At 48.6% G+C, this 17252-nt stretch overlaps 1 protein-coding gene across 11 annotated transcripts in view; it reads right to left on the reverse strand.

The window, feature by feature from the left end:
• CACNA1B (calcium voltage-gated channel subunit alpha1 B) overlaps nucleotides 1-17252 on the reverse strand; it is a 505489-nt gene that overhangs the window by 12681 nt on the left and 475556 nt on the right. For 9 of the 11 annotated variants that reach the window (XM_068249170.1, XM_068249175.1, XM_068249173.1 and 6 more), the window contains 3 exons: nucleotides 14528-14641; nucleotides 5006-5195; nucleotides 2822-3021 (listed from right to left, as the gene is read on the reverse strand). In XM_068249170.1, coding sequence (XP_068105271.1) covers nucleotides 2822-3021; nucleotides 5006-5195; nucleotides 14528-14641 — 504 coding nt within the window. The remainder of the gene's footprint in view (nucleotides 1-2821; nucleotides 3022-5005; nucleotides 5196-14527; nucleotides 14642-17252) is intronic. The other 2 variants (XM_068249174.1, XM_068249166.1) reach the window with 1 other exon arrangement.

Raw genomic sequence — 17252 nt, forward strand, 5'->3', positions numbered from 1 at the left:
CATGATTCTTAAAAAATTTTTTAAAAAAAGTGCGGCGCTGCCTCCTTGCCGGATTTTTTAGACCGGCAAGGAGGTTAAAGGGGCGGAGCCACAAACACCTAATCAGGTTTGTTTGATTAATTTCAGCCATTCTGTTACTGGCAGGGTTCTCAAACGTGGCACAGTTGGTCACTGGGTGACTGGGACTAATATTCAGGAAAGTGGGTGGAGCCTACAACAGCCAATCAAAATTCACAGTTTGATTTTCAAGGGGAATATTTAAAGGACACCCGAGGTGACATGTGACATGATGAGATAGACATGGGTATGTACAGTGCCTAGCACACAAATAACTAGGCTATGCTCCTTTTTTTTCTTTCTCTGCCTGAAAGAGTTAAACATCAGGTATGCAAGTGACAGTTTCTGTCCTGGTTGGGTCGGGACCGGATCGGATTGGGTCAGACTATAGTATAACCCTCACTTATAATTACAGCTATAAAAACTTCCCTGTCCAGTAAATGGCTTCTGAGAGCAGGAAAGAGATAAAAAGTATCAATAATTCATAGATTTTAGCTCTGCCAAGGTGTCTTTGAGCAGAGACAATGAAACAGTAAAAACTTAAAAACTAGATTAAAATTTAAAATAAAACTGTGGGATATCTAAAAAAAAAAAAGGTCATTTTTAGGAGAAGGAGGATATATACAATTGTTTTTTTCATCAGTTTATTTTCACATCGGATGTCCTTTAAATTGCTACCACCACTGTTAATGGCAGAGGCCTCTAACTTGCTACAATTGGTCATTGGGTGACTGCAGATCAAATTCAGATAAAGGGGCGGAGCCACAAACAGCCAATGCTTCATTTTACTGGGAAAAAGTAAACTGCTTCCATTCTCACATTATTGATTCCAAGGACCCCAAAGCTCACAAACTTGGTCATTGAGTGACTGTGTGTCCAGGTTATGAAAAGTGGGCGGACCCAGCAACAACCATACATAACCGGGCAACGTCGGGTCTTCAGCTAGTATTAACATAAAACTTGCACCAACTCTGAATTCTTAGCATTTGAGTGACTCTAATGATCTGTACAGGTGACTCTGGTAGAGGCAGTGAGCCAGTTACAGGAGCAGGAAACTCTCATTGCAGAGACCAGCATGGGTTCACACTGGCGTCATTTCTACACTCGTGGAAGATCATTGGCAGTCATATTTCGCTTTTTTGGAAATAAAATCGCGATGTGTTCAGTTCTAAAGGCGAGCATAACATAGCTTATCTGTATTCATCAGTGAATTCTCTGATGTATGTAAATCCATCTTCTGCAGCTGGCTAAGGACCTGCTAAATCTCTGTGTACTCATTGTGTGTTTACAGGAGATGTGGTGAATAAAATAAAAAAAATAAAATCTTGGCTTAAAGGGGCATTATGGCGAATATGATGCTGTTCCATTATCCCCACATCATGTATATAATATCGACAGCATAACTTTCACCACAGAGTCTGTGTTAAAAAATAAAAAGCTTTAAACATTTCTCTACCTCCCCACACATCTGTGCTGCATCATTAGAGATAAGAATCCGAGGGACTGGCTCTCTGCTGCTGACACTCTACAGCTGATTTACAACACGGGAAGCTCAGATGCTACAGACAGAGCCGCCTATGTAACTAGCCAAGTAAATAAATAAATAGGATGCTAAGTAAAATGAGTAATTAGCAGTCTGTTTATTTACTTAGCTAGTTACATTAGGCGGCTCTGTCTGTAGCGTCTGAGCTGCCTGTGGTGTAAATCAGCTGTAGAGTGTCAGCAGACGTTAAGCAGAGAGCCAGTCCCTCGGATTCTTATCACTAATGATGCAGCTCAGATGTGTGGGGAAGTAGAGAAGTGTTTAAAGCTTTTTCTTTTAACACAGACTCTGTGGTGAAAGTTATGCTGTCCATAATAAATAACTGATGTGGGGATAATGGAACAGCATCATATTCGCCATAGTGCCCCTTTAATTGATTCAATGAAAAAGGCTGTTACTTTCTGGATGACCCTCGTAGATAAAGCAGCAGTTTTGGTATATTTAGTTGTATTTAGGCATTTTGGGAACAACATCCTTCTTTTACCTTGGACTCGAGTTATGCCTCATTAGCTCAGTATTCAAAATGTACAGGGATGTGCTGCTCCCCCTGCTGGATGTCAGAGGGCCGCCGGTATTTTGTAGTGCTCCCCCTGCTGGCAGCCAGAGGGAAGCACAGGCCAGAATTCTGCATGCATGGCGGTGTTGTGCTCCCCCCGCTGGCAGCCAGAGAGAAGCACAGGCTGGAATTTTGTGCTGCTCCCCCTGCTGGCTGCTAGAGGGAAGCACAGGCTAGTATTTTGTGCTGCTCCCCCTGCTGGCAGCCAGAGGGAAGCACAGGCTAGTATTTTGTGCTGCTCCCCCTGCTGGCTACCAGAGGGAAGCACAGGCTAGTATTTTGTGCTGCTCCCCCTGCTGGCTGCCAGAGGGAAGCACAGGCTGGTATTTTGTGCTGCTCCCCCTGCTGGCAGCCAGAGGGAAGCACAGGCTGGTATCTTTGTGCTGCTCCCCCTGCTGGCTGCCAGAGGGAAGCACAGGCTGATATTCTGCATGCATGGCAGTGTTGTGCTCCCCCTGCTGGCAGCGAGAGGGAAGCACAGGCTGGTATTTTGTGCTGCTCCCCCTGCTGGCAGCCAGAGGGAAGCACAGGCTGGTATTCTGCATGCATGGCAGTGTTGTGCTCCCCCTGCTGGCAGCCAGAGGGAAGCACAGGCTGGTATCTTGTGCTGCTCCCCCTGCTGGCTGCCAGAGGGAAGCACAGGCTGGCATTTCGCCCCTCCTCACCTGTCTGTGTGGCCCCTGCTCCTGCCCTGAGGTTGGTGATGTGGCTCGGCTGTGGTCAGACTGGCGTGGATGTCCGGAGTCCCGGCTGCCGTATCGGTCGCAGGAGTAGAAGCGCTGTTTCTCCGATGAGGATTGCGGCTGCTGCTTGCGCTCCTGGGACCGGCCTCGCTCCTGACGCCTCTCCCGCGGTGCAGCTTCTGCTGGGGGAGAAACAGGAACAAGTCACACCCCACCTAGGCACCACAACCAATCGCATTACTTCTACACCGGAGAGCGCACACTATCCCTGCGATCACTGCACAGGTCTCAGCTGGTGACGTCTATTCTCAGCACCTCTCGAGATCAACTCACCAAACAAATATCTCTCGGGGGGAGGGGGTTATGAAGAGCATAAAAAACACGACTACAGATGGTCAGATCTCCCAAAGGAATTCCATCGAGTGACTATAGGTGGTCAATGAGATACAAATACTCAATGGCTGTCAGGGGCGGAGCATGGAATTAGCCCGCCTCTAAGCTGTAGGAATTAGAATTATTCCGATCTCCCTTTGCCTCGTGTTTAGGAACATAAAGTGCAGGGCGGGGTGACAGTGAGAGGGTTTTAACCCTTAACCTTAAGGTGGCCATACACTGGTCGATTTGTCATCAGATCGACCAACAGATAGATCCCTCTCTGATGGAATCTGATCAGAGAGGGATTGTATGGCTACCTTTACTGCAAACAGATTGTGAATCGGTTTCAGCCTGAAACCAATTCACCATCTGTGAAGCTGCCGCTGCTGCCGCCCCCCCCCCCCCCCCCCCCCTGCATACATTACCTGATCCGGCTGGAGCGAGTCCCCCGGTCTCCGCTGTCTTCTTCTCCGCTCTGGGCTGCAGCTTCACTGTACTTCCTGTCCGGGGAAGTTTAAACAGTAGAGGGCGCTCTAATGTTTAAACTTCTGCCGGGACAGGAAGATCAGTGAAGCCTGCCGGACTCGGAGCCCAGCGCGGAGAAGGAGCAGCGGTGACACGCGCCAGCGGAACAGGTAATGTATTGCCGCTAGCGTCGGTCGTCGGGCATTCGAACGTCGCTATCGACGCACTACCAACCCAACGGCGATCGAGCGAAATCTTCCGCACGGACAGATTGACAAGAATCGATGGGAACGATCAATTTCGGACAGAAATCGATCGTTCCGTCAGCGTTTGCGCAACGATTTCACAGCCGATTCGATCACAGTGATCGAATCGTCTGTATATCGGCAGGAAAATACCCTTAGGATTAGCTCTGAAGTAAAACGTGATATTTTCTCTCTCCCCCCCCCCCCCCCCCCCACACACACACAATACCCACTCCCAGCTGCAGACTGACTAACACAGGAAAAATTCACTTGTAAGATTTTGTAATTCTGCATTACTGACCTCTCTGATCAGTGTAAGTGTGGGAGGAGCCAACACAGCAGTCCCCACTGAAGACTCACATTCCAACTCTGCAGGATTTTGTTCTTTAACCCTTTCCAAACCACTCTCGGACTTAGTGGATTGTTCTCCCTAGCTGCTGAAGAAGTCCCCCATAATGGATACAAAACTGCAGGGGGGGGGGGGGGGGGATGTCTTGAATGGACTGGAAAGGGTGGGAGTGATTTCTTCTACCCCCCAAAATGACCTTTTTTTTTTAGCTGTTTTAGTGTCTCAGGTGAATGGCAGTCTTCCCATGTCCCACAGCTAATATATATAAACTATTAACCTTTTTTATCTATCCCCTGCTTCTAGAAGCTGTTCTCTGCCAGGTAAGAGCAGATGGCTGTAATTCCTTATTGATTAGGATTATGCTATATTCCTAGGTCCCAACTGGAGAGAAACTGTCACTTGCATACCTGAATGTTAACTCTTTCAGGCAGGAAGACAAGGAACACAGCCTAGTTATCTGTATGCCTGGCACTGTGCATACATGTCTATCTCATCATGTCACCTCAGGTACAAAGAACTCCGTACAAACTACAAACTGCAGCCATGAGGTTACTAGACAGCCTCCCTCACCTCGCTGGCTGCTCTCTACAGAGCGCTGCAGAAGGGGAGGAGCTCTCCCAGGAGGAGGGTCTGATATGTAAATAGCAATGATAGTGACTAGAAACTGCAGAAAGTGACAGGACCTCCTCCTGCGGAATCCTCCTTTAGAAATGTCTGTAAGATGAAACGTACCTGGTTCGTCGTTCTGCGGAGACCTCTCGATGGATTTTTGTTTGCGATCTTTGCGTCGGTGACATCGGTGGTGGTGCTGATGGCCGCGCTCATGTGGTACCCTCTCCAGGGAGTACTCGTACAGCTGGGGGCGCTGCGGGGGCGTCAGCGTGGAAATAGAGCGCTTCATGGGGCTGCTGTCTGCTATGGGCTGCAAGAGTGAATCAGAGACATCCGATTAGATGGCGTTACAGAAACTCCAAAACATTCATATTCAGTCATTTCTCTATCTCCAGCAAATATTGCATGTGACATGGGGGGGGGGATGTTCCTTTGGTCCTGGTACACTTCCTGTGCAGACAGGAAGCAGAAAATCTCTCCGCCAGGAACACAGACAGCAATAAGAACAAACATTCTCTGTCCATTGCGTTCCCATCAAGGTTTCATTGCTGTGTAATATTCTCAGCTACAGATCTGCAGATATTGATTAATAATGGAAAGCCAGTGAGCCCATATTTATCAGAAATAAAGCTGACCATACAAGATAGCATATTGGACCAGCAGGTGACACGCCCAGCAAGTGACACGCCCAGCAAGTGACACGCCCAGCAGGTGATATGCCCAGCAGGTGACACGCCCAGCAGGTGACACGCCCAGCAGGTGACACGCCCAGCAAGTGACACGCCCAGCAGGTGACACGCCCAGCAGGTGACACGCCCAGCAAGTGTTCCTCATTGTGTGGCTTTCCTAAATCTGCTCTTGTGAGACTATCTCAGTTACATACGGCAACAAGGATTAGGCTCAGATTTTATATATATAATATATATATATATAAGTGACCTTAGCCTGTTTAAAAACGGGCTAGGTCGGTCACCGCTCATCCGCTGCACGTGCCCACCACGCACACATGCGCCCGCCCCTCCTGGCTCCCCGCCGCGTCATTCCCCCAGCTCTCCTCAGTGTCTCTGCGCCCCTCCCTGCACATGCGCACTGCAAAAAAACACACACACACAGGGACACTGGACGCAGAGACACTTGCGTTTTATTAGTTAGGATATTGGCTTAATATAGTAAAATAAACTCAGATTATAAGAAAACAAGGTGATCCTACCTTCCACAGTGGACCATCAATATGGTATAAACAAAATGTTAGTGGGCACTTAATTGACAACGCGTTTCGTGGCTACAACCGCTTCATCAGGTCGTGTATTGTGCCTTTAAAAAACACTCTTTACACTCCTCAGATGTCCTCACCTTTATATGGGCTGATATAATACAATATTCCGGGCTATCTCTCCCAGGGCAGTGGGTTTTAATAATATACTAGTGATAAAATCGTGGAATACCTTTAGGGACACCAAAAAAAAAAATATTTATCTGCACACAGAATACAAATGATTATTATTATTTCTAATGAGGTGGTGTTTGGTAATATACAGTTCTTGTGGGTGAGCGGTGGGCGCCGCAAGACTCCCAAAATTAGCCCTTTTAAGATTTTTGATACCACAGTTGATTTTCCAAACAGTATTTAATCTGTGTTACTGTACAAGAGCTCTTATTGTATTTATTTGATGTATTATGATTATTGAGTTTTACAGTTTTATTTGAAGTAATGTATCTGAGCGCCTTGTACAATACACGACCTGATAAAGCGGTTGTAGCCGCAAAACGCGTTGTCAATTAAGTGCCCAATAAAATTTTGTTTATACCATATCGATGGTCTACTGTGGAAGGTGGGACTTTCTTAAGGTGCGTACACACATGCGACTATAGTCGTTTGTAACGATCGTTCCCCGATCTTTACCAACGACGATCGTTACAAAAAACGAACCACCGACTATTAAGTCAAACGACGAACGAGCCAAATCGCTACAAAAGAAAGTTCTGTCTCGGCGGATTTTAACCAACGACGATCGTTTGCAAAAGTAGTACATCGTTGGAAACGGTCGTTTGTACCAGGCTGGACATGCGCATTTCACTTTTTCTCCAGGGAACTTTACAATTTTATGCGCAGGCGCATTGAGTGCTTTTACGTGGTGTAACGTTGGTTCTAACGATGTGATCGTTACACACTTTTTACAACTAACTTTACTCCGGTCGTTCTTTCGTCAATTAAAAGATCGTTCGTCGTTAACAACGAACGATCGTAGTCACATGTGTGTACGTAGCATTGGTTTTGTTATAATCTGAGTTTCCTTTACTATATTAAGCCAATATATACATAAAATCTGGGCCTAATCCTTGTTGCCGTATGTGCTCTGGGTGCCTCCTACATCCTTCTTGTCAGTGTATTCCTCTGAATAGGGGTCTCCACCTTGGCAGGTGGTCTCTTGTCAAGGAGCTGCGACCATCTTCATACTGACACAAGGCCGAGTGGGGACGGTACTTCCCTACATGCTGTTGAGAGTGGTTGCCCTATATGCAACCCAGACTTGTGAGTATATTTCTATACGCTTTAAGCATACGCCAGATCTCGATGTTGCGCAATCCCCTTTTTTCTACACTCCCTAATACATGGCCTCTGTGTGCTGCTGGTTCCTGTTACCTTATCCTAACATTTGTGTAGTGCTTTTCTGCTGCTGGACTCAAAGCGCTCAAGAGCTGCAGCCACTAGGGGCGTGCTCAAGAGGCCACCCTGCAGTGTTAGGGAGTCTTGCACAAGGACTTCTTACTGAATAGGTGCTGACCCTAGCCAGGATTTGAACCTTATGCTGGTTCCTGACCGGTCAACTTCCAAAAACATAAGTCACACACAGCAGTTCCTGTATTGGCAGCATCAGCAGACCATTTCTCACACTGGCCGGCCAGACCCCGAGGTGGCCACCTTCAGGATCCGGCTGTAACATGTATTGTTTAGTGTTACTCTGATTTCTGCTGTTTTCTGGGTTGTTACAGTGTCGTATTTTCACTTGTATGTAGTACATTATTCTCAATAAAGCTTGTTGATGAGTATCCAGTGTTTTATCTTCTGTATGTCGCTGCTGGTGGAGAAGAAAACAGGAAGTCCATGATGATCACCACAAGCTAACGAGCGACACCCGTTGGCAGAAAGATGTAAATACACCATAACCTGAGCTCCTGCTGGTCATCTGCTGACTGCCTGGAGGAGGAGGACACCGGAAGTCCATGCTGCATAATGTGTACCAGAACTGAGATATAAAAAAACATTTATACATACCTGGAGCTTCCTCCAGCCCCATCCGCGCAGATCGCTCCCAAGCCGCTGTCCTCCGCTGCCCGCAGCTTTGGGAACCGGGTCCCCGCACATCAGCCAGTCGGAGCCGGTCTGTCGTAAGAGAATTGCGCTCTTTGCGTATCTCTCCAGCGGCTGCCAGAGAGATACGTAGAGGTCGCACTTTTCCTGCGTAGACTGGCTCCGAGTGATGGGACCCGGTACTGGAGCTGGAGACAGCAGAGGACGGCGGCATGGGAGCGATCTGCGCGGATGGGGCTGGAAGAAGCCTCAGGTATGTATAAATGTTTTCTTTATATCTCAGCTTTGAGCCCCTTAATGATCACCACAAGCTAACGAGCGACACCCGCTGGCAGAAAGATGTAAAAACACCATAATCTGAGCTCTTGATACCTCCTGCTGGTGAAACAAGGCATTGCACCATTCCTGACACAAGAATAGTCTGAGCTCTCGATACCTTCTGCTGGTGAAACAAGGCATTACACCATTCCTGACACAAGAATAGTCTGAGCTCTTGATACCTCCTGCTGGTGAAACAAGGCATCGCATGACTACTGACACAAGAATAGTCTGAGCTCCTGATACCTCCTGCTGGTGAAACAAGGCATTACACTGTTCCTGACACAAGAAAAGTCTGAGCTCTTGATACTTCCTGCTGGTGAAACAAGGCATTGCATGACTCCTGACACAAGAATAATCTGAGCTCCTGATACCTCCTGCTGGTGAAACAAGGCGTTACACCATTCCTGACACAAGAATTGTCTGAGCTCTTGATACTTCCTGCTGGTGAAACAAGGCATTACACTGTTCCTGACACAAAAAAAGTCTGAGCTCTTGATACTTCCTGCTGGTGAAACAAGGCATTACACCATTCCTGACACAAGAATAGTCTGAGCTCTTGATACCTCCTGCTGGTGAAACAAGGCATTACACCGTTCCTGACACAAGAATAGTCTGAGCTCTTGATACCTCTTGCTGGTGAAACAAGGCATTGCACCATTCCAGACACAAGAATTGTCTGAGCTCTTGATACCTCCTGCTGGTGAAACAAGGCATTACACTGTTCCTGACACAAGAAAAGTCTAAGCTCTTGATTCCTCCTGCTGGTGAAACAAGGCATTACACCATTCCAGACACAAGATTTGTCTGAGCTCTTGATACTTCCTGCTGGTGAAACAAGGCATTACACCATTCCTGACACAAGAAAAGTCTGAGCTCTTGATACTTCCTGCTGGTGAAACAAGGCATTACACCATTCCTGACACAAGAATTGTCTGACCTCTTGATACTTCCTGCTGGTGAAACAAGGCATTACACTGTTCCTGACACAAGAATAGTCTGAGCTCTTGATACCTCCTACTGGTGAAACAAGGCATTACACTGTTCTTGACACAAGAATAGTCTGAGTCCTTGATACCTCCTGCTGGTGAAACAAGGCATTGCACCATTCCTGACACAAGAATAGTCTGAGCTCTTGATACCTCCTGCTGGTGAAACAAGGCATTACACCATTCCTGACACAAGAATTGTCTGAGCTCTTGAAATCCCCTGCTGGTGAAACAAGGCATTGCATGACTCCTGACACAAGAATAATCTGAGCTCCTGATAGCTCCTGCTGGTGAAACAAGGCGTTACACCATTCCTGACACAAGAATTGTCTGAGCTCTTGATACTTCCTGCTGGTGAAACAAGGAATTACACCATTCCTGACAAGAATAATCTGAGCTGTTGATACCTCCTGCTGGTGAAACAAGGCATTACACTCTTCTTGACACAAGAATAATCTGAGCTGTTGATACCTCCTGCTGGTGAAACAAGGCATTACACTGTTCCTGACACAAGAAGAGTCTGAGCTCTTGATACATACCTCCTGCTGGTGAAACAAGGCATTGCATGACTCCTGACACAAGAATAGTCTGAGGTCTTGATACCTCCTACTGGTGAAACAAGACATTACACTGTTCCTGACACAAGAATAGTCTGAGTCCTTGATACCTCCTACTGGTGAAACAAGGCATTGCATGATTCCTGACACAAAAATAGTCTGAGCTCCTGATACCTCCTGCTGGTGAAACAAGGCATTGCATGACTCCTGACACAAGAATAGTCTGAGCTCTTGATACCTCCTGTTGGTGAAACAAGGCATTGCATGACTCCTGACACAAGAATAGTCTGAGCTCCTGATACCTCCTGCTGGTGAAACAAGGCATTACACTGTTCCTGACACACAAAGAGTCTGTTCAGTATTTGACCACTTTACGCTGTGTATAGAATTTGCATATTTTTATTCTGGGTTCTCCACATAATACAGTAACCACAGATGTGAGAACCGTTTGATGACAGTAGTGGAGGGGGAGGAGCTGGATGAAACAATCTGATTGGTTAATGCACATGGGTCAGCACTGCACAAACATGTGAGATGAGAAAGAACCAGTCTACATACGGGCAGATAACCGTTCCTGGGGGAGGGGGCGCGGCTCCGTGGCTGATGGAAGACAGACAGGTGGTGAAGCGGTTCAAACGGCACCAACGAAGACCAGCGGCAGACAGCATGGAGGAGGAAAAGGGCAGGGAGGGGGCAGGGCGAGGGGGGAGGAGACAGGGGGCGGAGAAAAACAGAGTGAGGACAGAACCACAAAAAGCAACGCAGAGACAGGTGGAAGTCAGATTAGTTGAGGTGACAATGGGATGGCAGTGAGGGTGGGGATGGGGGAGGGGGGGGGGGGGTGATACAAAACAGGAAGAGACAGAGGTCAGCAACACACACACACACACATATATATATATACACACTGATAAAACAATCAATGTTCATGAAGTCTAAACAATCACACGTTAGCCAATCGGTGAACATTAACCTTCCCGGCGTTTAATTGGAGTGCAATTTTTGTACCAAAAGTGGTACAATTTTTTTTTAAAACGTTTCTTTATATTGTACTAGTAGACCTAAGCCCGTTTAAAAACGGGCTCTAGGTCTGTGTTGTAACCTCGCCTCCCTCCCTTCCCTCCCTTTCCACTCATACTCCCCCATGACCGCCGCCACCGCACGTGCGTGCACACGCCCGACCCTTCTAGCCCCGCCCTCCCCCAGCTCTCCTCAGTCTCTGCGTCCCTCCCTGCACACGCGCCCGCCCCTTCTAGCCCCGCCCTCCCCCAGCTCTCCTCAGTCTCTGCGTCCCTCCCTGCACATGCGTGCGCCCTTCCAGCCCCGCCCTCCCTCAGTCTCTGCATCCCTCCCTGCACATGTGCGCGCCCGCCAAGCACCCGCCCCTTCAAGCCCGCCCCTCGCCCAGCTCTCCTCAGTCTCTGCGTCCCTCCCTGCACACGCGCCCGCCCCTTCTAGCCCCGCCCTCGCCCAGCTCTCCTCAGTCTCTGCGTCCCTCCCTGCACACGCGCCCGCCCCTTCTAGCCCCGCCCTCCCCCAGCTCTCCTCAGTCTCTGCGTCCCTCCCTGCACACACGCCCGCCCCTTCTAGCCCCGCCCTCCCCCAGCTCTCAGTCTCTGCGTCCCTCCCTGCACATGCGCCCGCCCCTTCTAGCCCCGCCCTCCCCCAGCTCTCCTCAGTCTCTGCGTCCCTCCCTGCACATGCGTGCGCCCTTCTAGCCCCGCCCTCCCTCAGTCTCTGCATCCCTCCCTGCACATGCGCACGCCCGCCACGCACCCGCCCCTTCTAGCCCCGCCCTCCCCCAGCTCTCCTCAGTCTCTGCGTCCCTCCCTGCACACGCGCCCGCCCCTTCCAGCCCCGCCCTCCCCCAGCTCTCCTCAGTCTCTGCGTCCCTCCCTGCACACGCGCCCGCCCCTTCTAGCCCCGCCCTCCCCCAGCTCTCCTCAGTCTCTGCGTCCCTCCTTGCACACGCGCCCGCCCCTTCTAGCCCCGCCCTCCCCCTAGCTCTCCTCAGTCTCTGCGTCCCTCCCTGCACATGCGTGCGCCCTTCTAGCCCCGCCCTCCCTCAGTCTCTGCATCCCTCCCTGCACATGCGTGGGCCCGCCCCTTCTAGCCCCGCCCTCCCCAAGCTCTCCTCAGTCTCTGCGTCCCTCCCTGCACACACACCCGCCCCTCCTAGCCCCGCCCTCCCCCAGCTCTCCTCAGTCTCTGCGCCCCTCCCTGCACATGCTCAGTAGCGCAGAACACGGGACACACAGGAAGTGCAGGGACGGGATGCAGAGACTGAGGGGTTCTATTATAGAGGATACATTTTTGTGGACTGCTTACAAGTTTGGGTCTTGCAGGCTCCCCACAAGCATACATGTAATATTTAAAAAGCACTTTTACAATAAAAAATGTGTGTGTGTGTGTGTGTGTGTGTGTGTGTGTGTGTATGTGTGTGTATGTGTGTGTATGTGTGTGTATGTGTGTGTGTGTGTGTGTGTGTACTGTGTGTGTACAGTGTGTGTGTGTGTGTACAGTGTGTGTGTGTGTGTGTGTGTGTGTGTGTGTGTGTGTGTGTACAGTGTGTGTGTGTGTGTACAGTGTGTGTGTGTGTGTGTGTGTGTGTGTGTGTGTGTGTGTGTGTGTGTGTGTGTGTATGTATATATATATTTTTTTTTATTAAAAATACATATTTTTTATTGTATGATTTGTTGCTATAGGCAGTAGCGCTGCTTTTCTTTTCACTTAGAATGTTTTATATTGGATCCAGTACAGGTTATTTGTATTGAACCCAATGCAAAAAATCTGAATTTGCCGCCTGATGTGACAAAGCTGCATGTTCCCGACACCAGGGGGCGCACACAGCATCATCAGAGGGACACACCGATGCACAAGGGCCCATGGTGCCAACTTAATGACTTGTCTCATCCCACCCGCGGCTGGCCCCTCCCTCCCTGGATGGCGCTATTTTACCTTTTTGAAATGAGCAGCAGCTGCTTCCTGCAGGAGAGACCTTGGATCCCCCTTCGCTGCTAGACCTCAGATCAGCAGGGACCCGCAGCGCCGCAGTGATACTATACTTGGCTACCTATACTGGGGACAGCTATACCTGGCTAACCTATACTGGGGGCAACCTTACCTAGCTACCTATACTGGGGGCACCTATACCTGGCTAACCTATACTGGGGGCACCTATACTGGGGGCACCTATACCTGGCTACCTATACTGGGGGCACCTATACCTGGCTACCTATACAGGAGGTACCTATACTGGTGGCAACCTTACCTGGCTAACTATACTGGGGTCACCTATACCTGACTACCTATACTGGGGGCAACCTTGCCTGGCTACCTATACTGGGGGCACCTATACCTGGCTACCTATACTGGGGGCACCTATACCTGGCTACCTATACAGGAGGTACCTCTACTGGTGGCAACCTTACCTGGCTACCTATACTGGGGGCACCTATACCTGGCTACCTATACTGGGGGCAACCTTGCATGGCTACCTATACTGGGGGCACCTATACCTGGCTACCTATACTGGGGACACCTATACCTGGCTACCTATACTGGGGGCACCTATACCTGGCTACCTATACTCGGGCACCTATACCTGGCTAACCTATACTGGGGGCACCTATACCTGGCTACCTATACTGGGGTCACCTATACCCGGCTAACCTATACAGGAGGTACCTATACTGGTGGCAACCTTACCTGGCTAACTATACTGGGGTCACCTATACCTGGCTAACCTTTACTGGCGGCACCTATACCTTGATAACTATACTGGGGGCACCTATTACTGGCTAATCAATGCTGGAGGCATCTATACCTGGCTAACCTATACAGGCAGCACCTATACTGGGGGCTACCTTACCTGGCTACCTATACTGGTGGCACCTATGCCTGGCTAACCTATACCTGGTTAAACTATACTGGGGACACCAATACCTGGCTAATCTATGCTGGAGCACCTATATCTGGCTAACCTATACTGGGGAAACTTTACCTGGCTAACCTATACTGGGGGAACCTATACCTGGCTAACCTATACTGGGGGAACCTATACCTGGCTAACCTATACTGGGGGAACCTATACCTGGCTAACCTATACTGGGGCCACCTATACCTGGCTACCTATACTGGGGACACCTATACCTGGCTGCCTATACTGGGGACACCTATATCTGGCTTCCTATACTGGGGCTACTACACCTGGCTTCCTATACTGTGTTTGTTTGTTTTTTTGATGCACCGCATCAAGCCAATTAGATTTCTTGTTCTCCCCAGTGTGTTGCCAGGATTACGGATCCACGCCCATCCTCTGAAGACCTGTGAGGTCATTTCCAGGGGAAGCATTTTATAGTCGCGACCTGTTCACTAAATCAGATATGGACCTGCTGGGAACTGAAACGTCTGAACGGACCCTTTCCTGAAACTTCTACACAAATAACGTGTTCTGTAAACTTACGTGCGCTTCTGCGGCTAAACGGGGCATGGAGACAGCACGGCCTTGTGCCTCCAGTCCGGTCGGATGCTCGGGACCACTGGATAAACTCTGGGCAATCTCCTTCATCTCAACGGTCTGAGGACAAAAACACCACGGTTAACAAATACTTTATAATATTATTATTGTTATGTATTTATATAGCAGTGACATCTCCTGCAGCACATTACAGAGTACATAGTCATGTCACTGACTGTCCTCAGAGGAGCTCACAGTCTAATCCTACCATAGTCATAGTCTACTGTCCTATCATATTATTATTATGTATTTATATAGCACTAACATCTTCTGCAGCACATTACAGAGTACATAGTCATGTCACTGACTGTCCTCAGAGGAGCTCACACTCTAATCCTACCATAGTCATAGTGTAATGCCCTACCATATTATTATTATGGATTTATACAGTGGCTTGCAAAAGTATTTGGCCCCCTTGAAGTTTTCCACATTTTGTCACATTACTGCCACAAACATGAATCAATGTTATTGGAATTCCACGTGAAAGACCAATACAAAGTGGTGTACACGTGAGAAGTGGATCGAAAATCATACATGATTCCAAACATTTTTTACAAATAAATAACTGCAAAGTGGGGTATGCGTAATTATTCGGTCGCCTGAGTCAATACTTTGTAGAACCACCTTTTGCTGCAATTACAGCTGCCAGTCTTTTAGGGTATGTCTCTACCAGCTTTGCACATCTAGAGACTGAAATCCTTGCCCATTCTTCTTTGCAAAACAGCTCCAGCTCAGTCAGATTAGATGGACAGAGTTTGTGAACAGCAGTTTTCAGATCTTGCCACAGAATCTCGATTGGATTTAGATCTGGACTTTGACTGGGCCATTCTAACACATGGATAGGTTTTGTTTTACACCATTCCATTGTTGGCCTGGCTTTATGTTTAGGGTCATTGTCCTGCTAGAAGGTGAACCTCCGCCCCAGTCTCAAGTCTTTTGCAGACTCCAAGAGGTTTTCTTCCAAGATTGCCCTGTATTTGGCTCCATCCATCTTCCCATCAACTCTGACCAGCTTTCCTGTCCCTGCTGAAGAGATGCACCTAGTGTTGGGCGAACACCTAGATGTTCGGGTTCGCGAACGTTCGCCGAACATCGCCGCGATGTTCGGGTGTTCGACCCGAACTCCGAACATAATGGAAGTCAATGGGGACCCGAACTTTCGTGCTTTGTAAAGCTTCCTTACATGCTACATACCGCAAATTTGCAGGGTATGTGCACCATGGGAGTGGGTACAAGAGGAAAAAAAAATAGCAAAAAGAGCTTATAGTTTTTGAAAAAATCGATTTTAAAGTTTCAAAGGGAAAACTGTCTTTTAAATGCGGGAAATGTCTGTTTTCTTTGCACAGGTAACATGCTTTTTGTCGGCATGCAGTCATAAATGTAATACATATAAGAGGTTCCAGGAAAAGGGACCGGTAACGCTAACCCAGCAGCAGCACACGTGATGGAACAGGAGGAGGGTGGCGCAGGAGGAGAAGGCCACGCTTTGAGACACAACAACCCAGGCCTTGCATGAGGACAAGAAGCGTGCGGATAGCAATTTGCATTTTGTCGCCATGCAGTCATAAATGTCATACAGATGAGAGGTTCAATAAACAGGGACCGGAAACGCTAACCCATCACAGATGTTCATTGTTCATGTTACTTGGTTGGGGTCCGGGAGTGTTGCGTAGTCGTTTCCAATCCAGGATTGATTCATTTTAATTTGAGTCAGACGGTCTGCATTTTCTGTGGAGAGGCGGATACGCCGATCTGTGACGATGCCTCCGGCAGCACTGAAACAGCGTTCCGACATAACGCTGGCTGCCGGGCAAGCCAGCACCTCTATTGCGTACATTGCCAGTTCGTGCCAGGTGTCTAGCTTCGATACCCAATAGTTGAAGGGTGCAGATGGATTGTTCAACACAGCTACGCCATCTGACATGTAGTCCTTGACCATCTTCTCCAGGCGATCGGTGTTGGAGGTGGATCTGCACGCTTGCTGTTCAGTGGGCTGCTGCTGCATGGGTGTCAGAAAATGTTCCCACTCCAAGGACACTGCCGATACCGTTCCCTTTTGGGCACTAGCTGCGGCTTGTGTTTGCTGCCCTCCTGGTCGTCCTGGGTTTGCGGAAGTCAGTCTGTCGGCGTACAACTGGCTAGAGGAGGGGGAGGATGTCAATCTCCTCTCTAAAGTCTCCACAAGGGCCTGCTGGTATTCTTTCATTTTGACCTGTCGGACTCTTTCTTCAAGCAGTTTTGGAACATTGTGTTTGTACCGTGGATCCAGAAGGGTATAAACCCAGTAATTGGTGTTGTCCAGAATGCGCACAATGCGTGGGTCGCGTTCAATGCAGTCCTAGGCCGAAGAGGTCATAGCCTAGGGTCACAAAAACCTGTTTATTTGGGCAATTTCAATGGTAGTGATGGTGACGTACATAAATCTCAGCCATGGCCGTTAGCAACGTCTGAATTTCACGAAATGTCTCATGCAGGTAGAAGACATATTGTTAGACTTGGATTCCAAAGATGGGGTCCCTACATCTCTGCAAACCAGAGTTACAGGGGTCCAAAATTGGTAAAATCCCCCATAGGCTTTCATTGGGCCTCCTATTTACAGTTCCAAAATCTCACATCTTTTCAAAGGGCAATGGCTCAGCAGTACCAAATTTTCTAGCATTGTAGGGACCCT

Source organism: Hyperolius riggenbachi, chromosome 8 (assembly GCF_040937935.1).
Source record: "Hyperolius riggenbachi isolate aHypRig1 chromosome 8, aHypRig1.pri, whole genome shotgun sequence".
Taxonomy (NCBI): domain Eukaryota; kingdom Metazoa; phylum Chordata; class Amphibia; order Anura; family Hyperoliidae; genus Hyperolius; species Hyperolius riggenbachi.